This window comes from Melozone crissalis, unplaced genomic scaffold (genome assembly GCF_028551555.1).
Source record: "Melozone crissalis strain CALT ecotype California unplaced genomic scaffold, PUWL_Pcris_2 ptg000092l_1, whole genome shotgun sequence".
Lineage (NCBI taxonomy): Eukaryota > Metazoa > Chordata > Aves > Passeriformes > Passerellidae > Melozone > Melozone crissalis.
In genome coordinates this window covers 2,549,815-2,577,519 of record NW_026535869.1, presented here as the reverse complement: position 1 = coordinate 2,577,519, position 27,705 = coordinate 2,549,815, and the positions used below count along the sequence as shown (strand labels likewise).

Sequence of the window (27,705 nt, the reverse complement as noted above, 5' to 3'; positions counted from 1 at the left end):
ACACATTAAACTGGCCATTTTCACAGCAAAAACACAAAGGAGTAACTCAGGTTCATGTAGCAGCTATTAAAAGGTGAAAGAAGAAAAAATAAAAAGAGACAAACCTCCCCTCCCAGTAGAAATTAAAGGAAAATTCCTTTTGCTCTGCTCTGCACCCAAGGCAGGTACTCCCGGCTCGGGGAATGGGAACAAAGGCTCAGCGTTACCTGTTCCACACGCCCGAGGCAGCTGAGCGGGCACATCCCCAAGGGCCACGGCGGGCTCGGCTCCGATCCCAAATCCTCCCGTGCCGGAGCTCCCGGGGCTGCCGGGCTCGGGATCCTGGGGAGGAAGCCGCGGATCGCTCACGGACCACGGGGGGAGGCAGCAAACCCCTCCTCTCGTGTCCCACCTCCTCCGCCCAGCCGGGGCTGCTCGTGGGCACCGCAGCACGGCTGGGAAATATTTATCTCTATTGCCATATGTGGGGATCGGTTGGCTTTTTGTGAGCATCTATATGTGTGCATATAAATGTATATTTTATATATATATGTATCATATATACATGTATATGCGTATGTATTATGTATGTACTATAGATACATATATATTATATGTAATAATTATATAGTATATACACATATATACACACATACACATATATACATACATATATATACACATACATATATACATATATATACACACATATATACATATATGTATATATATGTGTATATATGTATGTATATATACATGTCTGTATATATGCGTATGTATATATGTGTATGTATATATGTGTATGTATATGTGTATATGCATGTGCATATGTGCATGTGCATATGTGCATGTATGTGTATACATGTGTATACACGTGTATATACAATATAATTATTATATACACATATATGCATATATAATACAAACATAATATGTACATATAATATATAAACATTATATATATAGAAGTATATATTATGTAATTATTATATATTTATAATGTATATAAATATATATTATATAAATACAATATATAATTATTATATACACATGTATATGTAAAACAAACATAATATGTACACATAATATGTACATATAATATATATAAACATAATATATATACAAGTATATATCATGCAAATATTATATATTTATAAGGTATATAAATATATACAACATAAATATATTTTATATTGCCTATTTAATATATTTTATATATTTATTATATATAATTATATATATAGGCATTTTATATACATTAAAATATATTTTTATGTATTTTATATATTGCTATTTAATATTTCTAATTAATATTTAACCTAACCCTCTCCTGTCCCACCTCTTCACAGGCAGCAGCAGCAAGGGCAGCCCAGAGCACAGAGAGAGAGCTGAGACAGCAAAATTCAGCATTTCCAGCTGTCCTGGGGGCTGAAAAATATTTATCTATATTTCTATATTTTTGGATATGTTTGTTTTGTGTGCATCTATATGCATGCATATAAATGTGTGCATATATATATATATATATATATATATATATTAAATATATCTGTAAATATATACTATATAAAATACATATAAATAAATATTATATATAGACTATGCAATAGTCTATTACATATAGAGTATAAATAGATATTATATATGTATATATAATTGTATATAAAATGTGAATTGATAAATATGAAATTGTAAATATAAATAATATATAACATTATAGATATTCATATCTAACACTAGTCATAGAGTAAATTGTTTTGACTTATCAGCCAATCACAACCAAGCTGTGTCGAGGCTCTAGAAATCCACAAGTTTTTCGTTCATATCTTTCAGCCTTCTGTCTGCATCCTTCCAGTAGCCTTTAGTATAGTCTAGTACAGTATTCTTTAATATATTATGAATCATAAAATAACAAATTAGCCTTCTAAGAACAGGGGGTCAGGTCCATCATTCCTCCCTACGTGCAAACACAGAGTGCCCCTCTCTGCCGGGCACAGAGGCAAACCCAGAGCTCAGGCCAGGGGGGCTCTGGGGTTTTTTGGAGCGGTGCAGCCCCGGGGAAGGGCTGCAGGGCGAAGGGGCTGTTTGCTTTTTCTGCCCCAATAAGCTGATGAAGTTTGGGAGCGGTGCTGGCGGGACAGAAATTTCTTCACGCTACACTGTCTGTTTGTGTTTGATTAATGTAAATCTTCCCAGGGCCGAGCTCGCCCCGGGCTCCAGCTCTGCATTAACCAGCCAAAGTGCCACGTACAGCCTGAGCAGGGCAAAACCAAGAGCTCTATTTTAGTCCTTGCCATAAACCCCAGAGAACTCCACCAAACTCATTTCTGGTGAGTCGATTCGAATTACTGTCCTCCTCATGAAATTCTGCTTTTTTTTTTTCCCCTTCCCCAAATTACAAAATGAAACTGATGCAAACCACTTTAATATATTAATAAGAGTTATCTTCTTTTTAGATCATTTTCTTTTTAGATCATTTTCTTCTCAGATTATTTTCTTTTCAGATCATTTTCTTTTTAGATCTCCTCAGTTCTCATGACCAAACTTTTTAGCCTGTCCAAAGGATGCTGGTACCAAACACCATCTCCAAGCCACAACTTCAGCAAGGCTGCAATTACCCAAAAGACAGGAAGCCAAAGAAATCAGCTCCTGCCCTTCCATCTCCCTGCTCCATGCAATCATTTCCCAGCCAGAACTTGTATTTTCCATGCTTCTCCCTTTGCCAGTGGCGTGCATTATCATTTTTGAAATAGCAGAGGCCTCCGTCTCATTGGTTCCTATTTTGAAACGTTTGCCCAGCTCCTCAATTTTCTAGGAATTTCACGAATCAGAAAATGTCAGCTGTCCAGAAGAAAATGGGAACCAGAGGGAAGGAGAAAGGCCAGGCCAGGATCAGCTCAGATCCTCACAGGAATATTCACAATCCTGGGGAAGGGAAAAATGATCAATATTGGGGTTTTTAACCTCTGTGGAATCACAGAGTTAATGAAACCAGGGAAAAGGGGCTGAAAATCCCAGTTTGTTATTCATGCCTGAGTGAGAATCACATGCACCAAACAGCCTCTGCTGAGGGTGTCAAAACAGAAGTATTTTTAAACTTGGGTTACAGTCTAAAAATCCAACATTTCCACATTTTTCTCCCTAATGCTCCTCATCATCAAGTGAAACACAGATGGGACAATCTGACAGACCAATAAACCTTAATTTACTAAAGGATATTTTGATTAAAACATTGATATTTCCTATTTCCTTCACTGCACAGAGCAAATTCACATTTCCCAGCTGCCTGCCTCAGTTTACCCTTACCACCAATTTAAGGTTGCAGGTTGCTTTACAATCATAAAAATACATAAACATTATAGAGCATTATGTATTATTTTATATATTTTATCTTTATGTCTTTTACATATTTATGTCTTTATTTATGTTTCTGTTTTATATATATATATATATATATCCTTGCAAAAAAACCCTCAAATTCATCCATTTTAAATTTTCATGCAAAATCTTTAACTTGAAGCCATTAAAGTCAGCGAGGAGGAACCAGGAATACAAAAGGAATATTTTTCAAGGCTTTTAACTCACAAGGGACATTTTCAATTCCCTCAAACACAACAATTCTGTTGCTGGCGTGAGCACTTGGGAAAATCAATGCATTTGTACCATAAAACAAGTTTAAAAGGGTCAGAAATGGATATTGCAGCTCCTCTTTTTTACAAAGAAGTCAAACAGACTTTGAAGAATCCAAATGAAATTTCAGTCCATCAGGAAAAACATTTAATATCTTAAAAAACGGACTTTAGGGCACAGTCATGTAAGACTTGTGTTGCCTTACATGACTGTGTAATTTTTTGACTCTAAAAAATTAGAGGATTAATTTTTATTTCTATTTTATCAACAGCTTTTGGGAGAAAGCAACACAATACGTCCCTTTCAAGTGCAAAGCCACACAGCTGCCAGGAAACAGTGGAAAAACAAGAAAAAATCAGGAATGGAAGCTTCTATCTTGCTTCCTACTCTGATTTCCCAGATTTCCTTCCCTCAGCACGCTCAGTCACAGGACATAATAAGAAAACAATTTGGAGGAGGGGAAAAAAAAATGACCATAAAAAGCAAAAAAAGTCTGATGCAATCAGGTTTTTTAGGAGAAATTAAGAGATAGCCAAGAAATGGCGAGGACTGGAAATGGAATATCAGTGTTTTAAATCCACGGGGATTTCTACAGTGCTGGACGACAGCAGGGAAGGAAGATAAGGAAAAATATGGGAAAAAATACATAATTATAAAAGAAATCTCTCCTAAGAACATGGGGAAGGTGGAGTAGGAATAAGTAGTGATTTAGAGTTGTCTTTGCCTATTTAAAGAATAATAAAAGTAATGAAAATTAAGTGTTTCTAAAGCATGACACAAGTTCCAAGCCTCAATATCCCCAAATTTTCCAATCTCTGTGCTCCATCCTTCTTTACAAGGAACAGCAATTCTGGTCCCCAATATGGATTATTGATTATATGTTTATATTGATTAAAGAAATATTTATATTGATTAAGGAATTCTCTCCTCTTTGCAAATCTCCTCCACTCATTCAATCGCAGCTCTGTGCTGGCCAGGCTGGGATATGGTAATAACCTTATTTAGAGAGCTGTCTATGCCTATTTAGAATAAATATTAATAAAATAATGAAAATTAAGTGCTTCTAAAACATTTCCAAGCCTGAATATCCCAGAATTCTGCAATCTCTGTGCTCCATCTCTTTTTACAAGGAAGAGCAATTCTGGTCCCAAATATTCTGTATTTATTACGGAATTCTCTCCTCCTTGCAAAGCTCCTCCACTCATTCAATCGCAGCTCTGTGCTGCTCAGGCTGGGACATGGTAATAACCCTATTTAGAGAGCTGTCTATGCCTACTTAGAATAAATAATAATAAAATATTGAAAATTAGTGCTTCTAAAACATCACACAAGTTCCAAGCCTGAATATCCCAGAATTCTGCAATCTCTGTGCTCCATCCTCTTTACAAGGAACAGCAATTTTGAACCCCAATATTTTGTATTAATTAAGGAATTCTGGAATTCTCTCCTCTTTGCAAAGCTCCTCCACTCATTCAATCCCAGCTCTGTGCAGCTCAGGCTGGGCTATGGTAACAAACCTATTTAGAGAGTTGTCTTTGCCTATTTAAAGAATAATAAAAATAATGAAAATTAAGTGCTTCTAAAACATTTCCAAGCCTCAATATCCCAAAACTTTTCCATCTCTGTGCAAGGAACAGCAATTTTGATCCCAAATATTTTGTATTGATTAAGGAATTCTCTCCTCTTTGCAAAGCTCCTCCACTCGTTCAATCCCAGCTCTGTGCAGCTCAGGCTGGGCTATGGCAACAAACCTATTTAGAGAGCTGTCTATGCCTATTTAGAATAAATAATAATAAAATAATGACAATTAAGTGCTTCTAAAACATGTCCAATACTCAATATCCCAGAATTCTGCAATCTCTGTGCAAGGAACAGCAATTTTGATCCCCAAGATTTTGTATTGATTAAGGAATTCTCTCCTCTTTGCAAAGCTCCTCCACTCGTTCAATCCCAGCTCTGTGCAGCTCAGGCTGGGCTATGGTAACAAATCTATTTAGAGAGCTGTCTATGCCTATTTAGAATAAATAATAATAAAATATTGAAAATTAAGCGCTTCTAAAACATTTCCAAGCCTCAATATCCCAAAACTTTCCAATCTCTGTGCTCCATCCTCTTTGCAAGGAACAGCAATTTTGGTCCGCAATATTTCGTATTGATTAAGGAATTCTCTCCTCTTTGCAAAGCTCCTCCACTCGTTCAATCCCAGCTCCGTGCTGGCCAGGCTGGCCTTTGGTAAATATTTACACAGAATTTCCAGACCTTTCCCCCAGCAAGGAGCAGGCCTGGGGAAAGCAGAACTTCCCAGAGCTGCACAGGGCGGGAGGCGAGCGCTCCCCAAGGAACGGAGTCCCCACCCCTGGGGAAAGGATCCAGGAGGATCCAGGAGGATCCAGCATCCCCATCCTGCAGGGCTGGGGCAGCCCTGCCAGGAAATCCTCAGCTCCAGCTCCCCAAACTCTCAGGATCCTGTTTGGGATGTGGGAACTGCCCCTGGAAGTGTCCAAGGCCAGTCTGGGATAGTGCAAGGTGTCCCTGCCTTGCAAGGTGTCCCTGCCCATGGGACAAAATCACCTTTAAGGTTCCCTCCAATCCCACCCCAGGCTGGGATTCCATCATGTGGCATTTGCAGCTCAGAGAGGCCAAACCTCACTCAGAATTGTTGGGAAATTCAATTGAATTCATTCATTCAATTATATGGATGAAAATAATCTGTTATTGACAAAGAATTCCATACAGGCACCACGAGGATATGGGAGAGATGGACACTGGCATTTTTAAGCAGCGAATCCCTAATATTATAACGCATCACATCAATAAATAAAAGCTTGCCAATATATTTTATTAGCCCCAAAAATTATCAGAAAGAGAATGGCTGCCCAGTTCCCCCATCAGAATATGCAAATACTCCACAGATCTTTATATGAGCACTGAATCCCACACATCACATCAATAAATAAAAAACTTTCCAACACTTTTTTTTAGCCCCAAAAATTATCAGAAAGAGAATGGCTGCCCTGTTCCCCCATCAGAATATCCAAATACTCCACAGAGCTTTACATTAGCACTGAATCCCTAACATTTTTTTGTAACACATCACATCAATAAATAAAAAAAACTTTCCAATACATTTTATAAGCCCCCAAAATTATCAGAAAGAGAATGGTTGCCCTGTTCCCCCATCAGAATATCCAAATACTCCACAGAGCTTTATATTAGCACTGAATCCCACACATCACATCAATAAATAAAAAACTTTCTAACACTGTATTAGCCCCAAAAATCACCAGTGAGAGAATGGCTGCCCAGTTCCACCATCAGAATATCCAAATTCTCCACAAAGCTTTACATTAGCACTGAATCCCTAACATTTCTTTGTAACACATCACATCAATAAATAAAAAACTTTCCAATACATTTTATAAGCCCCCAAAATTATCAGAAAGAGAATGGTTGCCCTGTTCCCCCATCAGAATATCCAAATACTCCACAAAGCTTTACATTAGCCCTGACCCTCATTTTCTCCTTTTTTTTTGAGCTCAGAATGTTCATTTCTCCTCTTTTATATCAAGGAACAAAGTCCAACCCACACATCCTAAATAAACAGGAACTAGCAGAAGACTGCTATGGATTTTTTTTTTTTTTTTTGAGAGAGAATATGTAAATATAAAAGCACAGGCAAGAAGAAATGTAAGAAATTAAGAAATCTGACATATTTCAGCAAGGACTCAGAGTCCACCCCATGACCTCCACCTTTCTCAGACACAGCTGAGAAACACCTGAGTCTTTTCAAGCACAAAAACCCCGCCCTGCTCTGTCAGCACATCCCACAAAAAGCCATAAAGGTGTTAGAGGCACAGAACTCCACTTTATTCAGGCGTGAGGAATTTAAATTTTTCTTTTCTCCATCAAAAAAAAAGACTCTGTGTGTTGTCTCAAAAACTTTTATTGCTCTACAAGCAGCAAAGGACTATGAAATTTTTTTTCTCTGGGTTTTTTTTATGGAGAGCAGGAGACAACCTGGTGAAGAAATGAGTTAATTTTTGATGTGAGTATCCCAACTACGTTACATAGGAGGCAGTGGAAGTTAAAGACACAGCAGATTCCTCTCGGGGATTTCTGCAAGTCAGAGGAGACAGCTTAGAGCAGATAAAATCCTCATTTTCCAAACCCACTGCTCCACACAGACCAACCCTTCACTACCTCAGCTCCTTCAATTACTGGAACTTAGCTGGGAAAACAAAAAACTGAGCTACAGAAACAGGAAATTGTTTTTGCAGGAAAGGAGGAGATGGACAATTGAAGTGGGAATGCTGCTCAGATCAGCCTTACATCAGCACCAGAACTCCTTTTTTAAAAAGAAGTGACACCTTGGGATGCACAGAAAATATCACAGATACCTGGCACATTCAACTTCTTTGGGGAGGCAATGCACAGGCCAGAGTTCCTGCAAACTTTCAATATTTTTCAACTATTTTGCTATATACTATTCAACTATTTTGCTATATTTTTCAACTATTTTGCTATATACTATTCAACTATTTTGCTATATTTTTCAACTATTTTGCTATATTTTTCAACTATTTTGCTATATACTTTTATATTATAAAGGATACACTTTTATATAAAATGTGAAATTTTAAATATAAATGCATAATATTATATACATGAATATATACAATATGAATATAATATATTCTATATGATATATTTTCTATATTGTATATTTTTATACTTATATTATATATTATATAGTATATATTATATAGTATATATTATATACTATATATAGTATATAATGTATAGTATATAATGTATAGTATATAATGTATAGTATATAATATATAATATAATATACTATATACACTATATATTATATATTATATATGAGGTATATAATATATATAAGTATATAATATACTATATGCATAGTATATGAGTATATAATATACCATACTATATACTATATACTATATATTATATATGAGGTAAGCAAATGTTTTTAGGATGGAGATAAGAATGCCTTAAGAAAAATCCTCAATTTTTCAATTACAATCATGGGCTGTAAGTGAGTGAAACCTGAGTGCAGCATCTGCACCATGCCAGGGAAAATTCAAATTAAATCTGGCATAAAAGATATAAAAGATTAAATCCCACGCAGAAGTATTACCCACAAAGGAAAAACCAAAAGTGATTTACACAGGGGAGAAACTGCTTTAAAATCAGCTCTAAAAAAAAACCCCCCACACTGAATCATTCCGACTTTCAGCACAAAATCTTAACTCCGAGCATTTGCTGCTAATAGATATTACGGGAGTGATCTAAGCCAAGAAAAGAATTACAGAAAATTATCATTTTCGACTGTGTCACCCAACAAGCAGCTGAATGGTTCCTACAGACAGTAATTAAAATAAGAAAGTTCTGGTACAAATATGGAAACTGATTAAAAGACAGCTGTGAAGTCTGCTAAATCTGCGATTAAAAAAAAATAAATCTGCACAAGCAAAACATGAAAGATCCTTTATGAAAGAGAACCCTGTTTCAGTTTCATTGTCTGGGCTCATAGGAAAATGAGTTCTATGGAGCTGCATTGAAAAGGTCACCGAGTTTCCTTCCTTGATCTTTTACCATGAACAATTTTGGAAGGCATTAAACATTTCAGAACAGCCTATCTAAACAAATTTTTGCTTATCCTGTCATTGAATTAAGTTCAACCAATTCCAGTAAGTCTGACCAAAAAAACAAAAGCCCCCCCCCAAAGCTGCTCTAAAATGTAATATTTATGCCAGCCACTAAATGCAAACTTGAGTCCATGCCAGAACAGCATAAAATTAGAAAAAAGTAATTATTCTATAGCTGACAATTTGAAAAGAGAGCAGTGAGAGCTGGGAAACTCCATTTGCTAAGGCAAAATCCATTTCATTCACAGCAAAGTGACCAGAGTTGTTAAATCTGTGTCACAATTCAGAGAGAGAGAAAAAACACAGCACCAGCTCCATGGATTTAGCACTCAATACCTTGTTCTGCTTCACTCCAGGGCTGGGAATTGTCAGCAATAAATACTTCCAGGCCTATAAAACTCCATGAACTGCTCACTATTTGTCAAGGAGCAGGGAGGGAGGGGCAGAACTTCATTTATTCTTTCCAAAGAATTCTGCAAGTCCCTTTTTCATTCACCATAAATTTCATCCCAGCCCAGTTTTACAGTACAAAACATCAACGGACTCAAGGACAGCATCAAACATCAAAATGTTGACCCCAGAACAAGTCAGGGCTGGTTTTATCATTATTCCATCCCACACCTGCAGCTTTACAAACCCAAATTCCGAAAGCAGGGAGAAAAACCCAAGTAAAAATGCAATTTGGCAATACCTGTACTCACAGCCCTGGAAAGGAATAAATCCATTTTTTAATGCATTAAAACATACTTTTATTTTCTCACTGCTTCGGTGTGAAACAGAACGCACAAATTTAGATTTTCCAGTGTTTCCAGGTACCGTTAATGAGCCAAACATCAATTTATGTCCCCCAAAATTCACTTTATTTCTGACTCTTCAATATTAGGATAACCACAGCCTTTTCCAGGGCTCTCCATCTCCCCTTCCCCTAAAGCCCAGCACACACGGGGAGGACAGGAAGGTTTCAAACCTTGCCAGGAAGTTTTATTGTTTAACTCCAATTTTATTGTTTAACTCCTGCATCTGCCCCTGGTTTGAGATTCCACAGCAGGAACATTCACAGGGCTCGCTGCCCCTCCTCCAGCAGCTGATTCACCTGGATTTTTTATTATTTACTCATCATATATTTGTACTGTGCTGGATATGAGGCGCTTCCTGCTCCTCAGCAGGGCAGAAATCAGGGAAATTTTAACCCAGTGCCTGCTTTGCAGGAAACATTTGACCATCAAATAGATAAAATGAAGTGTTGTAATTTATTTTTGCAGAGCATGCGCACAGCTCACCTACAGAAAGTTGAATTATCCATCGAATAGATAACATAAAGTGTTATAATTTCTGTTTTAACAGAGCATGCACACAGGTCAACTACAGAAAGTTGAATGATCTATCAAATAGATAACATTTAGTGTTATAATTTCTGTTTTAGCAGATCATGCACTCAGCTCACCTACAGAAAGTTGAATTAGCCATCAAATAGACAACATAAAGTGTTATAATTTGTGTTTTAGCTAAAGAAAGCTGAATTTTGATGGCTGTTAGCAGCTAGATCAGTCACCCATGCCTGAAACCACAACTCTCTCCCTGTTTGCTGTCCTGGCAAACTCTAAATGCCCAAACAACCCTCAAATTCCAATTTCTGTATCAACCAGACACATTCATCACCCATCAGCTGTCCACATCTCACAGGATGAACAAAATGTTGTGTTAGCACCAGAACCAGCAGCTGAGCTTAAGGAACTGAGATGGTCCAAAAATCTTTTTGTCCAGGATCTTCTCCTGGGAAGCTGAGAAGCTTCAGAGAAAAATGAAAATAATAATTATCTGATTTGCTTCTTCTATGTTTTGCTGCTTTAGAATGTAGTTTGGGCACTGTTTACTGACAGGTGATCGTTTCATTGGTTTCATGTGAATTGTTTTTATTTCATGGCCAATTGGGGCCAAGCTGTGTCAGACTCTGAAAAGAGTCACGAGTTTTCATTATTATCTTTTTAGCCTTCTGTTTGAAACCCTTCTGTATTCTTTAGTATAGTTTAGTATAGTGTAGTTTAATATACTATATTATATAATATATATATATATTTTATATATATATTAGTATATTAGTATAGTCTAGTTTAATATACTATATTATGTAATCTATATATATATTATATAGATATATATTAGTATATTAGTATAGTGTAGTTTAATATACTATATTATATAATATATATAGAGAGATTTTATATATATAATATATATATTAGTATATTAGTATAGTCTAGTTTAATATACTATATTACATAATATATATATATAGATTTTATATATATATAATATATATATTAGTATATTAGTATAGTCTAGTTTAATATACTATATTATATAATATATATAGAGAGATTTTATATATATATAATATATATATTAGTATATTAATAGTTTAATATACCATATTATATAATATATAAATAGAGAGAGATATTTTATATATATATATAATATATATATTAGTATATTAATATAGTATAGTTTAATATACTATATGATATAATCTATATATATAAATTATATCATATAGTATCATAAAATAATAAATGAACCTTCTGAGAACATGGGGCCAGATTCATCATTCCTGCCTTCATCTGGGGTCTCTGAAAACCCCACAAAGCTGTAAATGTTGAATTCAGCCCTGCTCAGCAGCAGAATGCCAGTGCTGAGGGCATTAAAGCCAAGGGAAATGCACTTTTCTCTCAGCTCACCGAGATCACTCCTCCCAAGGCATTTGCTGCAGCAGGGAAAGCACCAGGATGCCAGAGCAGGGTTTTAATCTAAAGCAAACATCTCCACGTGATGAGAGAGGGGGAGAGCCCAGGCAGCTCCTGAGCTACACAAAATTCATTTCTGCTGGGCATTTCCTGCTGCACATTTCCATGGAATGGGGAACAGATCCAGGGATGTGGCACCAAGCTCAGCTCAGCTGAGAGAGAATTCCCCGAAATCCCAGATACCTGAGGGGGCTCCTTGCTGCCACACGTTCATGGAATTGGGGAACAGATCCAGGGATGTGGCACCAAGCTCAGCTGAGAGAGAATTCCCCGAAATCCCAGATACCTGAGGGGGCTCCTCGCTGCCACACGTTCATGGAATTGGGGAACAGATCCAGGGATGTGGCACCAAGCTCAGCTCAGCTGAGAGAGAATTCCCTAAAATTCCAGATATTGAGAGGGCTCCTCACTGCCACACGGCTCCTCGCTGTATTTCACATTTATTCTGATTTACTGCCACAGCGAAGGGATCCTAATGCAACTCGGAGGAGAGGATGAAGAGATTTTCACATGGAAATTTACAATTTAAATAAACATATCATAGACCTTGTTTGAAGTGTCCAGAGTCCCTTTGTGCTCATCCCCAAAACCAATTACAAACTGCCTTTTTTATTTAACTAAAAGAAAAAAAGGACAACAAACCCCACCTCATGATTTGCATGTTCTTTGTTATTTTTCTCTTTCTTTGAAATGCTCTTTTGAGGCAAGCGTTTTGATCTAAAAGGCATTTAATTAAACAAAAAGGATAAAAGAAAGGAAAACCCTAAATCCCTATAGACACTATACAGCAATATTTATTTGAGGGGAATATATTCCACAAAATTAAATATATAATATATATTCCCAGGGATTGCACCTGGATTACCAGGGCCGGAGCACAGCCAGATTCCCCACTAAAAAAACAGAAAAATCAACTTATTTCAAGGTTAAACTTTAAGTTCCTTGAGATCTTTGCTGATCAAATCCCATGAGTATCCCAAAAATCAATCTGGAGATGGGAAGGAGCCATTTTCTCTGGATATGGAGAGCGACAGATGGAGCAAAACATTTTCAGCAGATTTTTTTGAGTTGCTGTGATGTTCCTGTGAGGAGGCTCAGCTGAGCCACCTCCCAGGAGCTGGGATGATGGTAAAAACAGATATAGATTTTAAACATGAAATATAAAAATGTAAAAATATAAAAGTGTTTAAAAAATTAAAAAGGAAAGTGAAGCATAAAAATTAAAAAGTAAAAATTAGGAAGTAAAAATTAAAATAAAAAATTAAATAAATAAATAAATATTAAATATAAATAGTTAAATAAATATTAAATAGAAATATAAAATTAAAAAATTAAAGGAAAAATTAAAGGAAAAATTAAAGAAAAATTAAAGAAAAATTAAAGAAAAATTAAAGAAAAATTAAAGAAAAATTAAAGGAAACTTAAAGGAAACTTAAAGGAAACTTAAAGGAAACTTAAAGGAAACTTAAAGGAAACTTAAAGGAAAGTTAAAAATGAAAATATAAAAAATTAAAAAATTAAATATTTAAAAAATAAGAAACGTAAAGAATAAAAAATAAAGAAAGAAAAAATAAAAATATAAAGATATTTTAAAAATTAAAAAATACAAAATAAACTTAATTAGGAAATTAACATTTCAAAAAATAAGAAATGCAAAAATAAATAGAGAAATAAAATATAAAAATATAAAAAGATTTTAAAATTAAAAAATAAAAATAAAAATAAAAATAAAAATAAAAAGAAGGGAGTGGGAAGGGACAGGTACTTTTCACCTGGCTGAATTCCAGGGAGAGGATTTCGATTTTTCCAGGCAGCCCAAAGCTGCTGCAGAGCCGTTTCCTCTCCATCCCCTCCCAGCTACACTGAATTCTCCGTTTCTGGGGGAGGCAGAGCAGCACCCAGGGCCTGTCCCCTCCTGTCACCCCCATCGGCCCTGGCACCACAAGAGGCTTTTCCTGCCCCAAAGCCGGGGCTGTGCCTGCATGGGCAGGGCCAGGAGCCCGAGGTGAGGGTGAGCGGGTGCAGACACCAAAAACCAACTGCGGGATGTCCCTGAGTGTGAGAGCTGATAATGAGCTGGGAGGGAAGGGAGAGGAGGGCAGGCTTGGTGTGCCACACGCTCAGCTGAAGCTGCACTGGGTGACATCCAAAGTAAACAGCACTGCAGCATTTACAGGCAGCACCAACATTCCTGCAGCTTTCCAGACTGCAAGACACATGTGCTGGCCTTTATTTTCCCCTTTTTTCCCCTCACTATTTAATTCTCACAGCAGTTTCCATAATGTGAGTGACCCAAGTGTAAAACTTGGGGCCTTCAATTGTCCTCAAAGGGGCAAATAATATTTACCAATTCCCAGTATTATCAAACTCTTAAAATGTAGTATCTGAAGAGATCAGATATCAGAAATATCTACTGCAAGAAACATGTGCTGGCCTTTTTTTTTCCCCCTTTTTTCCCCTCACTATTTAATTCTCACAGCAGTTTGCATAATGTGAGTGACCAACTTGGGGCCTTCAATTTTCCTCAAAGGGACAAATAATATTTACCAATTCCCAGTATTATCAAACTCTTACAATGAAGTATCTGAAGAGATCAGATATCTAGATATCAGATAGCAGAAAGATATACTGCAAGACCCATGTGCTTGCCTTTTTTTTTCCCCCTTTTTTCCCCTCACTATTTAATTCTCACAGCAGTTTCCATAATGTGAGTGACCCAAGTGTAAAACTTGGGGATTCCAGTTGTACTCAAAGGGGCAAATAATATTTACCAATTCCCAGTATTATCAAACTCTTACACCAAATCACCCAGCAATGAAATATCTAAACAGATCAGATATCTAGACATCAGAAAGCTGATATCTGGATAAAGAAACATGTGCTTGCCTCTTTTTCCCCTTCACTATTTAATTCTCACAGCAGTTTCCACAATGTGAGTGACCAACTTGGCGCTTTCAGCTGTACTCAAAGGGGCAAATAATATTTACCAATTCCCAATATTATCAAACTCTTACACCAATGAAGTATCTAAAGGAGATAAGATATCTAGATATCAGAAAGATATACTGCAAGACACATGTGCTTGCCTTTTTTTCCCCCTCATTATTTCATTTTCACAGCAGTTTCCATAATGTGAGTGACCAACTTGGAGCTTTCAGTTGCACTCAAAAGGGAAAATATTATTTACCAATTCCCAGTATCATATCAAATCACCCAGCACTGAAGTATCTAAATCTAGAGATCAGATACCTAGATAGATAATCCAGATATTTCTAGGGAGCAATGATCTAGAGAGCTCTGCTCTTTTAGATCATTATTTCTGAATTATTGCAAGGTGTTTGCCTTTATTTCTGAATTATTGCAAGTGGTTTGCCTTTACATTATTTCTGAATTATTGCAAGGTGTTTGCCTTTATTTCTGAATTATTGCAAGCTATTTTCCTTTACTGCTGATGGTTGAGGGCAGAGCAGCACCTGCTCAGCCGCTCCTTTGGGCGCCCCCCAGCCTTCAGCACACCCTCCCAGCCAAGCAAACCCCACAAGAAGAGCAAAGGGCTCTGTGCAGGATCCCTGAGCACCTTCCCCAGCACAGCCACCGAGGCTGTTGGTGTGCTCAGATCACATCTGTGCCCACAGGAACCACTTCCACTCCCCAGACCACAGGGCAAACCACAGCCCATCATCTGGTGCCTCCTGACAGGCTGCAGGAACAAACTGCAGGGCTGCACCTCAGCACCCGGAGGTCTCTTTTATCCTTGGCACACCAGGATTCCCCCCATCCTCACATTTAGGAAGCCCACACGACATAAATGATATAAATTCATTCTCTCCTATTGCAGCTCCCCCTGGATATCTGCCAGAGCTGATGCTGCTGCCTCAGCCAGGACAGAGTCTGCAGCAGCAGGGAAAATCCCTCTTTTAAATCCCCAGAACAGCAGCTTGCTGTTGGCTGAGGTCACTGCCTCATTTAGGACACCATAATAATTATAATTAAACAAAACAAAAAATGAAAATCCTATCGACACAGAGCAGAAAACAACGTTGTGCTCGTGCTTGTGAGGAGCAGCTTTGAAAGAAGAACAGGAATTGCTCCCAGAAAAAAAGGAATTCTCAGGACACAGCTCAGACGCTGCCACACGGGAGCTGCTGTCACCCAGAGCCAGAGGGGCACTCCCAGGCTCTGAAGGGGTTCCCCCAGCCCTCCCCAGCACCCTGAGCTCCAGCCCTGCCTTCTCAGACCTTTCTGCCCTCCAGCAGCAGCTCCTGGCCCTGGGGCAGGCAGGAAACCTCTCTCCTATCTGGCAGCTGCCACCGTTTCTCTCCCTCTCACTCACTTCCTATTGATCTCTCCTGTCTTGCACTGCAGCTTTTTCCTATTTCCTCTCTCTGCTGGCTCGCTATGGCTTCCCTCCTTGAATTCTCTGCCTTTCCACGTTTTCCACCCCTTTTCTGGCAGCAGAATCCCCTTTTTTGCATGTGGGCACAGCAGAAAGGCAGCGGTGCCACGCTCGGAGGAGACGCCTTGTCTGAAGCGCTGCCAAGGAGCTGCACCAACAGCCACTATCAAAACAGGCTAAAAAAGACTTTCAAGCAGCCATCAGATGCTTCAGGTGAGCCTGCAGGTTGCAGCTTGTATGTTTATGGGAGTGGTGGACTCCCAGTCCTCTGCCTGTCTCACACCGGTCTGGTGCTTTATTAAACACGTGGGGCTTTTCCTGCACAATGGGAAATGCTTGCTCAGGTCAAGCCAGGTCCCACCTAAAGTTTTCCAGCCCCTCTCCAGCACTGCAGCTCACTCTAGAAAAGCGTTGAATTCCTCTTAGGAAGTCACCCAGGGCTGCAGGAGATAGCACAAATCAGGATTCACTGCCTGGAATTAAATTCAGGAGCAGCTCCTCACATATACAAGAATCAATTGTGCTGCTACTCACAGGTTCAATAAGGAACAGCACCTGAACAAGATTCAGATTCCCACCAATATCCCTGAAAACTTCCAAAACACATTGCAAGAGCTCAGGAGTAAAACCAGTTTGAGTTCTGCCCTTGCGAGCAACCAAGAGCTGCCAGAACATGGAGATTCTCCCTTAGGTTTTTAACATTTCAACTTTGTAGCACCAAGAGAGGCCCTGCTGATTCATTCACACAGTTCAGCTTTTACCCAAGCCTGCTCTCTGCCCATTTTGGAAGAGCTGAGCCCCAGTGCCACTTGTGACCACCCCCCTGTGCCAGGACAGCTGACAGCATCCCAGGGATGGACAGGACAATGACTCACACCACAGGAGAATTATTCCAAGTACAGAAACCTGTTCTGTGATCTTTGCCAGTGCCACAGCAATTCCATGAAAACGCTTTTGCCACCGAACATCCCAGCCCAGACCTTTCAGCCTTGTCAAAACAGAGCTTAAAATAACCCCAGAGGATCACATTGAAGTGTTTGCCAACAAATGTAAACAGAAATGTTTCTTATTTACCACCAGGCTGCAAGAAAGGGTTCCTGCCCATGGGCCTCAGAAGTCAAACAGACACAACACTGAAAATCCTCAAGGAAAGGATGCAGGGTGATAACAAAACATCCAGACCATTTGTGAATGTCACAGGCTGAACACTGTTTGTTTGGCTTTGACTATTTATACTTATGCTTACATTTGAAACATAAGGACGCTGTTTTTTCCTGTCATTTTAATGTATTTATTTTTACATGTTTTCTTTTCAAAGAAAAACGAGTAAACGTTGCTTCTTCCTGTCTTTTTCTAAGCGTGCTGTTACTATTTTGTATGTATCCTGCCTTGCATTTTATCCCTTTTGCATTCTTAATCAAACACTGCACGTTTTACATCCCTTTTCATTTTACTGATTCCCTTGCTGCTCCTTATTTTAAGCTCTCTCTTCTGATGTTGAGATATTACCAACATCCAGGCTCCTGACCCTTCCTTTAATCAAGCTGAGACATGAACTAAGACTTTTATTCTTTAAACCTAATAATTATCCAGAGCAGGGCCACAGAACATAGCATCACCTACCTGAAAATATGCACTGAAATCTATTTTCTCTTAGTGCTATTGACATCTCTCACACAGGAAAATCTGCTTATCTCAAAGCAGATAAAATATCAGAGGGAGTGCTTAGGCAGAGGAATATCTGGAATGCTACAAGAAGCATTTTTACAGCACTATATCCACTAGAAACACCAGGATAATACCAATGGGATTCATTAATAAATCTCCAACTGCTAATTTTCAGAGGGGAGAGGTTTTTAGGGAGAAACCTGGAGGATAAAGGCTCAAGGCAAGAAGCTGAGCTTATCTTCCAAGCAGCACAGCCAACAGGTCTCCGTGGTGACCCCAAGGACCACCTCGAGGAGGAGGAGGAGTGGAGAATTCAATCTCCAGACCAAAGCAAACACTGAGACGCTCTGCAGAACTGCCCAGGTGGGGCTGAGGATTTTAACCACGAGAGGTAAAGGATGCTGCTCCAAATACTGCAGGAAAAATGGGAAAGCAACAGTTAATGTCAAAATTCCTGATGGTTCTACTCTTGGGAAAACAGAAGCTGTCAGTGAAGGTACTCAAATTTTTTAGGCATAAATTCACTGGGAGACCCCACTGCAGGAAAGAAGCAAATAATCCTGGTGGAGAGTCATGAAATACAGAAAATAACAGGAATCTTGGTAGGAATCTCTCTTGGTAGGAATCTAGCCATGAAATATATAAAATAACAGGAATCTTGGTAGGAATCTCTCTTGGTAGGAATCTAGCCATGAAATATAGAAAATAACAGGAATCTTGGTAGGAATCTCTCTTGGTAGGAATCTAGCCATGAAATATAGAAAATAACAGGAATCTTGGTAGGAATCTCTCTTGGTAGGAATCTAGCCATGAAATATAGAAAATAACAGGAATCTTGGTAGGAATCTCTCTTGGTAGGAATCTAGCCATGAAATATAGAAAATAACAGGAATCTTGGTAGGAATCTCTCTTGGTAGGAATCTAGCCATGAAATATGGAAAATAACAGGAATCCTGGTGTCTAGCCATGAAATATAGAAAATAACAGGAATGTTGGTAGGAATCTCTCTTGGTAGGAAGTTAGCCATGAAATACAGAAAATAACAGGAATCCTGACGCCTAGCTATGAAATGTCGCAGACATTTTTTCATAGAAATCCTTTCTTTGAAATTTGTGCATCTTCTGAGAAGCTGAAGCCCCAGAAAGAGAATGTAAACAATTGTTATCAGCTGCTGTAGAATGCAATAAGATGCACCTGTGATTGGTTCATGTTCCATGTGTACAATTAAGGGCCAATCACAGGAGCAAGCTCGAGAAAAGATTCCCAAGACACAGAACTTTGTTATAAATTCTTTCCTGTGCTATTCTTAGCTTAGCAGCTCTGCAACTTCTCTCCTTATTCTTTTTAGTATAGTTATAATGTATTATATATCATATATCAATAAATCCAGCCTTCTAATCAAGAAACAAGATTCTCATCCTTCTCTCACCCCAGCCACCTCATCAGGTCGCTGTAATAATGAAATATGGAAAATAACAGGAATCCTGATGCCTAGCTATGAAATATGGAAAGTAACAGGAGTCCTGGTGTCTAGCCATGAAATATAGAAAATAGCAGAATCCTGGTGTCTAGCCATGAAATATAGAAAATAGCAGAATCCTGGTGTCTAGCCATGAAATATAGAAAATAACAGAATCCTGGTGTCTAGCCATGAAATATAGAAAATAGCAGAATCCTGGTGTCTAGCCATGAAATATAGAAAATAACAGAATCCTGGTGTCTAGCCATGAAATATAGAAAATAACAGAATCCTGGTGTCTAGCCATGAAATATAGAAAATAGCAGAATCCTGGTGTCTAGCCATGAAATATAGAAAATAACAGGTACAGGTGTGTGTCCCACCTTCCCCAGGCAAATTCACCAATGCTCTCTACAGCCTCAGGATGAATTGCTGAAATCTCCGGTGCCTAAATCACTACTCCTACAACAAAACACCACTTCTGCACTAACCACCACTTCCACAAAACCATCACTTGTACGACAAGGTCCAGAGCAGTTGTGAGAGGGAACAGAGGACTCTTTGATTTGCAGCAGGACGACTGTGCTCGCTGCTGTCACCCTGCAGGACCCAGGGACTCTCCTCCCACACAGGCCGTGGAAGTCAAAGGACACCAGTGAACACCCACAAACCCCACCAGTGACCCCAGCAAACTCCGAGGGCAAGCTGCACTTTCCTTCTCAAGCCAGGACAGCACTGAGTCTTTTTTTTTTTGCTCCTACATTCCTGTAGATGTGGACCAGAATTTTGAAAATCTAAAATTGAATGGGACATCTCAGTCTCTTTCTTAATCCATCTATTTGAAATATTGAAGTGCATTTTTTTGGCTGCTAAATTCCTGTAGATTTTGAAAATCTGAAATTGAAGGAGCCAACATTTCGGTCCCTTTCCTAATCCATTTGAAATGTTAAAGTGCATTTTTTTTGCTGCTAAATTCCTGTAGATGTGGACCAGAATTTTGAAAATCTAAAACAGAAGGAGCCAACATCTCAGTCCCTTTCCTAATCCATTTGAAATGTTAAAGTGCCATTGACAGGAGTTCTGTGCACACCAATGAACACCCACAAACTCCAAGGGCAAGCTGCACTTTCCTTCTCAAGCCAGGACAGCACTGAGTCTATTTTATTTTTGCTGCTAAATTCCTTTAGATGCGGAATTTTGAAAATCTAAAATTGTACGAGCCAACATCCCGGTCCCTTTCCTAATCCATCCATTTGATTAAAATGCCATTAACAGGAGTTAATGAACAGAGTTTTGAAAATCTGAAATTGAAGGAGCCAACATCCTGGTCCCTTTCCTAATCCATCCACTTGAAATGTTAAAATGCAGGTTTTTTTGCTGCTAAATTCCTGTGGATTTTGAAAATCTGAAATTGAAGGAGCCAACGTCTCAGTCCTTTTCCTAATCCATCCACTTGAAATGTTAAAATGCTCTTTTTTTTTTTTTTTTTTTGCTGCTAAATTCCTGTAGATGTGGACCAGAATTTTGAAAATCTAAAACAGAAGGAGCCAACATCTCAGTCCCTTTCCTAATCCATTTGAAATGTTAAAGTGCCATTGACAGGAGTTCTGTGCACACCAGTGAACACCCACAAACTCCAAGGGCAAGCTGCACTTTCCTTCTCAAGCCAGGACAGCACTGAGTCTATTTTATTTTTGCTGCTAAATTCCTTTAGATGCGGAATTTTGAAAATCTAAAATTGTACGAGCCAACATCCCGGTCGCTTTCCTAATCCATCCATTTGATTAAAATGCCATTAACAGGAGTTAATGAACAGAGTTTTGAAAATCTGAAATTGAAGGAGCCAACATCCTGGTCCCTTTCCTAATCCATCCACTTGAAATGTTAAAATGCAGGTTTTTTTGCTGCTAAATTCCTGTGGATTTTGAAAATCTGAAATTGAAGGAGCCAACGTCTCAGTCCTTTTCCTAATCCATCCACTTGAAATGTTAAAATGCTCTTTTTTTTTTTTTTTTTTGCTGCTAAATTCCTGTAGATGTGGACCAGAATTTTGAAAATCTAAAATAGAAGGAGCCAACATCTCAGTCTCTTTCCTAATCCATTTGAAATGTTAAAATGCCATTTACAGGAGTTCTGTGCACACCAGTGAACACCCACAAACTCCAAGGGCAAGCTGCACTTTCCTTCTCAAGCCAGGACAGCACTGAGTCTATTTTATTTTTGCTGCTAAATTCCTGTAGATTTGGACCAGAATTTTCAAAATCTAAAATTGAAGGAGCCAACATCCTTGTCCCTTTCCTAATCCATTTGAAATTTTAAAATGCCATTAACAGGAGTTCTGTGCACAGGGAGAATTACACAGTTGGGCTCACAGATGAAATATCATTCCTGCCTCCACCCAAATAATCACAACGCCCACAGCTCCACTCAAAACTAGAAAATCAAGCTCACCTCAGCTCCTGTCTCCGGTAAAAGCCCTAATAAACTATGCAACATCAAGCGGTAGCATTTGTGTCCCAGCCTGCAGCAAACACCCCAGACAGTCCTCTCTTCTGCCAGCCCCAAGGACAGCAGAATAAAACAGGAATTTATGCACAGACTCTGTCAACTGCTAATTTCCAAACACAGCCAAGGCACAATGATGAAAAGCCCCACTCAAAGACTATTATTCTTTTTAATCCTTAGATGCCATGCTGCAGCCCGTTTTCCATAAATACTGGATTTTACTAACTCTGCTAATTTAAAAACTGCATGACAATGACATCTAACTAAGGTGTGACTTTCTGTGCAGTTCTTACCCTGCTGGAAGAAACAAAACTCTTTTTTCCCCCACCATACAGTCCAAGAATGCCCATTTACTACAGGGACTTCCAAAGAGCCAGAGACGGGGAAAGTGCATCTAAGGCAGATAAGAAACAATTAGAGTCTATTTTAATACCAAGTCAGGAGCAAATCACCAATTAAAACTTCTCAAGGGTAATTATGTGTAAATTCTACCTCTGCTGTTTTCCAATCATAGCAACAGAAACTACAGCAGGGTTATAAATAAAACTCATTTGCAAGCAACTGCAGAGAAGAGCCACCGGTTCCTCAGCGAGGTCCTGCAAAAAAGCAAGAGCCTCCTTTCTTTTATTGGCCTTTAATAAACAGAAAGAAACATAAAGCAAGTCCTGCAGCCGTGCCATTGCTCAACCCTGAAGTGTGTTTGGAACGGTGACAGGAAGAAAAATACAGTTAACTCCGAGAGTGAAAAGAAATTAATGGCGCACAAATGTTTCTCCAGTGTCATAACAGGATACAGCCGAGCTCGGGCCGGCCTTTGGTGGCCAAGCAGAGGCTGGAAATGGCTGAATCTCAGAATTCCAGCCTGGCCCCAGCGTGGCCTTGGGAAGAATAAAGGCCTTATCTCACCCGGCCATGCACGGCACACAGCAACGCCCAGAGCCGGCCAGGAGAGCTCCAGAGGCAGGGAATGCGGGCACCCTGCAGCAGAAACAGGAAAACTCCTCCAATAAACCCTGCCGCCCCTCAGCTGCTCACAAATCTGCAGTCCCCTCACCAAAAAACAGCACCCAGCAACAAAAATCCAACCCAGCACCAGCGAGCGGCCAAAATTAGATTTTTTTTTTTCCCTCGGGAAGCCTCACCTAAATGCAGAGCTGGATGAAGCTCAGTCACCTGACTGATTTTAGACACCTTCAGGATAATAAAAGGTCCCCTGGATGTGCAGATTTCCTTCCACTGAGGATCAAGTCGAGCCAGATGAGCAGCTCAGGGGTGTCTACCTCAAAGATAAATGCCACCTCAGGAGGCCTCTGCACAAACACAGCCCAGCTAAGGGAGGATTAAATGAAGGGGGTGTAAATGTTTACAAACATGAAGGAGCAGAGCAATAAGGCTGCAGATGAAGAGTTCGATACGCTCCAATGGGCATCAGGACTACGAAGGAAAAGCAGCTGACGAAGTACAAGAACATCCTGAGGGAAAGAAGGGGAAGTTCAGTCAGTGTTTGGCTCTCTCAGATCACCCAGCAGCCGTGCGAGGCACCGCGGCTCTCCTGGGGAACGCTGTGCTGATGTGTTTTTAAGGCTCAAGTGCTCTTTAGGAGATAATTTTTTGTGTTTCTGCATCCTTTAGGTGCTCCCCCAAAAGCTGACAGGGAGCAGCATGTGTCAGGAGCTCCTCCACCAACTCAGAGCAGCCTTTAACAACTGCTCTGCCTTTTTTATTTAATGCCTGATACCCCCCACTCCCCAGGCACTCACTTGCCTCCAGACTGAAGGCACTTGAAGAAAAAGACACCAGAAATCGATGCTGCTTTGGGAGTTCTGATAACAGAATCCTGCTTTGGGAGTTCTGATAACACAATGTGAGCATAACCACTACCAAAACTAGCTGGGTTAAGGTTTAGTCCACAGAGAGAATGAGCCCAGACACACACAGATATGAGCTGGCCTGACTCTGTTTCAGCAGTGCCAGACACTAAAATCCATTCAACTTTCCTGGGAAAGAGAACAAAAAAAAAAAAAAAAAATTAAAAAAATTATAGAAAAAAAAAAGAAAGAAAAAAAAAAAAAAAAAAAAGGAGGGGACTTAATAAAAACATCATTTATCATTCTGGCTCCAAAACAGCATTAGAAATGGCCATTCATACACTCCTAATTTATATATTTATATAAATACATATTATATATTTATCATTTATATATTCTATATTTATATATAAATAAATATAAATATCTATATATTTATATTTTATGTATTAGCTATAACTATATATTTATATATAATATATATTTGTATATAAATTTTTATGTAAAATGTATATAAAATTACATATAAATTCATAGATTTAATGGTAATCATGACATCATCAACAGATCTAAAATATGTCAAGGATGAGAAGTGCAGCCTGCACGAGGGAAATGTGACAGCTGTCAAATCACCGCCACCTTAAACTGCAGGGATAGCAAAGGAAATATCTGCTGTCTGCGACGTGGATTTAAGCAGCTCTATATATGCAAAATGCAAATATGTAAAGCTAATATGGAGGAAAATCCAGGCCCAAGCTGCCCTATTATATTCCTAAAGCCATCTGGCACGGATGCAAGCTGGGTTCTCCTGGTTTAAGGCAATTCCCATCTCAATCCCACCAAGAAAGGTGAGTGACAAACACAAAGGGAATTGGACATGTCAGATGATTTATCCCACGGAGGTCTAATGACAGTGGAAGCATCAATATTATTTTCTATGGCACCTGCTTTGCATTCTGAGCTCTAGAGGCAGAGTGAGAGAGGCAACACAGACTCTCCCCAGGCCTGAAGGGAAGGGGAATATTCTGCAGGGACAAGAGTGATGAAAATCCATCCTCTGCAAACCCTGCACAATGCTGGGGATGGAGAGGGATGGCTGAGATGGGAACGAACATCAGCACCAGTCTGGGCTTCTGCTGAAAGGTTCAGCCAGGGAATAAATCAGAGAATCATCAGAGATTCTCTGATTGGGACGGTTTGGGATGGTTTGGGCTGGGAGGGACCTTAAATCTCATCTCATTCCCATCCCCTGCCATGGGCAGGGACCCCTCCACTGTCCCAGGGTGCTCCAGCCTGGCCTTGGACACTTCCAGGGATGCAGGGGCAGCTACAGCTTCTCCTGGCACCCCATCACCATCCTCACAGGGAACAATTTCACCCTAATGACCAACCTAACCCTGCTCTGAGTTTGAAACCATTCCCCCTTGTCCTGTCACTCCAGGTCCATTAAAATAGCCTCTCTCCATCTTCCTTGTAGGCTCCTTCAGGTCCCGGCAGGCCACAATGAGGTCACCCCAAAGCTTCTCCTCTCCTCCACGACCATGACTCTGCACCCCAGAGCTTCAGGCCAGAGGTGAAAAACAGTGACAAGAAAAGATCCAGTTCCTCCACATTCCCACAGAAATCCCAGGGCTGTGGAGACAGCTCCTCACCTGCCACTGAAAGCCTTTTGATCCAAAACCTTAATGGAACACCAAACAGAAACATCCTCCTGACATGACTGAGAGCAAAAGGAAATGAGACTTTTTTTTTTTTTTTATGAGGCTGCTCCAATTCAATAATGGAAAGTATTTTGTTTTACTAACAAGTAAATTAAATTCCCTGTTCTCGTGTTTTTCCTTTCCATGCATCACTCAGCTGCTCCCTGGGATGAAAATCCTGTCGTTCTTTTTGATATCATGCAACTGCCACAAGACATATGGCCTGAAGTACGTAACAAAATCCTCACAAATCCACTGAAATGCCTTTTTACTATCATTGCCTCGCCTGCTACAGAGCAAAAACACCCTGCAACTCAAGAATCATTCACGCACTGCAAAAGAGAGAATTCTGCTAGGACAAACCACAAAATTAATTGCTGAGATTTAATACTGTGTGAAGAGTTGTAAACACAGATTGTACACAACTCTGAGCTGTCCCAGAGCCTTTGGGCTGTGCAGTGAGGATCTGTGGAGTACAAAAAGCCTGGGTTTAAGTGGGAACCTCACCCAGCCTCCCTCCTGCCCACACCTGGAGCCTAAAATTGGTTGAGCTCAAGCACCCAAAGCATCATTGCCCCATCCCAGCCCCAGCCTCGCTGCTGGGCCACAACTGCTTGGTCAGGAAAGGCCTTGGCCACACACATTCACACCTTAACCACCAAACAGCCACCACAGAGATACAATAAAATACATTCAATGGTTTTCACAGCATACAGCGTCAAAAAAGGTATCTTTTCCTCTCCTCAAAAAAATATCTGAAGACACTCATTCCACTCACTCGCATGTTAAAATGTTTCCTACTTGGCTTTTCCTTTTTGTCACATTTTTTTTTTCCCTTCCTCTGAACCACCCCAGCGCAAACAAGAGCACTCCAGGGGTAATGAAAGGCACCTGCAGAGCAGCCCAGAGGCCCGAGCAGGTATCCAAAGGCAGGTTCCTGCTCAGGGAGACACCAGCAGACATTCCTGCTTGTCAGCTATCCCTCCTGCCCTCACCTGGAGTGACCTCCCGGCAGCACTTGACCCAAGGAGACCCAAGTGCATCCTTAACGCTCTCTCTGAGCTCAGGTTTGAGCTGGATGCCGAATTCTGGTGGTTTCTGCTGCTCCATCCCCTTGCAGGAACCCTCGCTTTCGGTGCTCCCCGCAGCACCAGCCCATCCTGGGAGCTGAATTACCGCCCTGGCTCCTGCAAAGTCAGCCTGGCAGGCCTGAATGCTGGACTTGAAATGCGTCAGTTTCAAAGTTAACCCAGCTGCTTTGACAGTCAGGACACCCTTGGTTCCCAGAACCCCTGATTAAATCCTGCTTTTCTGATCTTGTCTGTCACTGAAGCCAGAACACAGGGTACGTGAGTTCTGTGAATAGTCACACTTCAAAAAAAAGGAAAAAAATTAAAATCACGAAATCTCATTTTATACTGACCTGTCCGTGATTGTGGACTGTGTGCCACTCATTGGAGCCTTTGGCAAGAAGTCGTATTATCCAATTTACATTTTACTCTTATTGCAGGAATATGAAGGAGGCTTTGCCCCTTACATGCACCGAAGTTCAGGATCCAGCCTTGCTCCACAAGAGGCATGCACAGAGGACAAACTCAGTTCAAGGGCAGGAGAAAAGAACAAAAAAACCCCAAAAAACAAAAAACCAAACCCAATCCAAAACAACTCCAAAACTCTTCTTTGCAGTCACCCAGAATATCCAAACCACGGAAGTGGGGCGTGGGGGATAAAGAAAAGAAAAAAAAAAAAAAACTCCAGCAAGAAAAAAACTCCAACAACAAGAAACAACAAAACAATCTCGGCGGACTCGGGGGGGTTAAAAAAAAACCTTTTCAGAAGCGGCCGATGGTGCCCGTGCCCGTCCAGCCGGGCTCAGGGGCTGCGCTCGGGGGGCGGGCGGCGCTCCCCGCCCGCGGCCGGGCCCATCCCCGCTGCCCGCCCGCCCCGACCCCCGCCCGTGCAGCGCCCGCAGGGGTCGGGCAGGGCGGCCGCCTCTAGGCCCGGGGCTCCATCCCCCGCCGCTCCGCCTCTCGCTCCGGCCCGGGACCCAGCGGGGCGCTGCGGGCTGGCTCCGCTCC

The 27,705-nt window shown here is 40.1% G+C and overlaps 1 protein-coding gene across 3 annotated transcripts in view; it reads right to left on the bottom strand.

Moving 5' to 3' along the window:
- Positions 1-27,463, bottom strand: part of ARHGEF12 (Rho guanine nucleotide exchange factor 12) — a 91,841-nt gene extending 64,378 nt beyond the window's left edge. For 2 of the 3 annotated variants that reach the window (XM_054291423.1, XM_054291424.1), the window contains exon 1: positions 27,051-27,463. In XM_054291423.1, the coding sequence (XP_054147398.1) occupies positions 27,051-27,082 (32 nt within the window). In that variant the 5' untranslated portion in view covers positions 27,083-27,463. Of the gene's footprint in view, positions 1-206; positions 298-27,050 lie in introns of those variants that run through there. The other variant, XM_054291425.1, reaches the window with a different exon arrangement.
- Between the last annotated feature and the right edge of the window lie 242 nt (positions 27,464-27,705).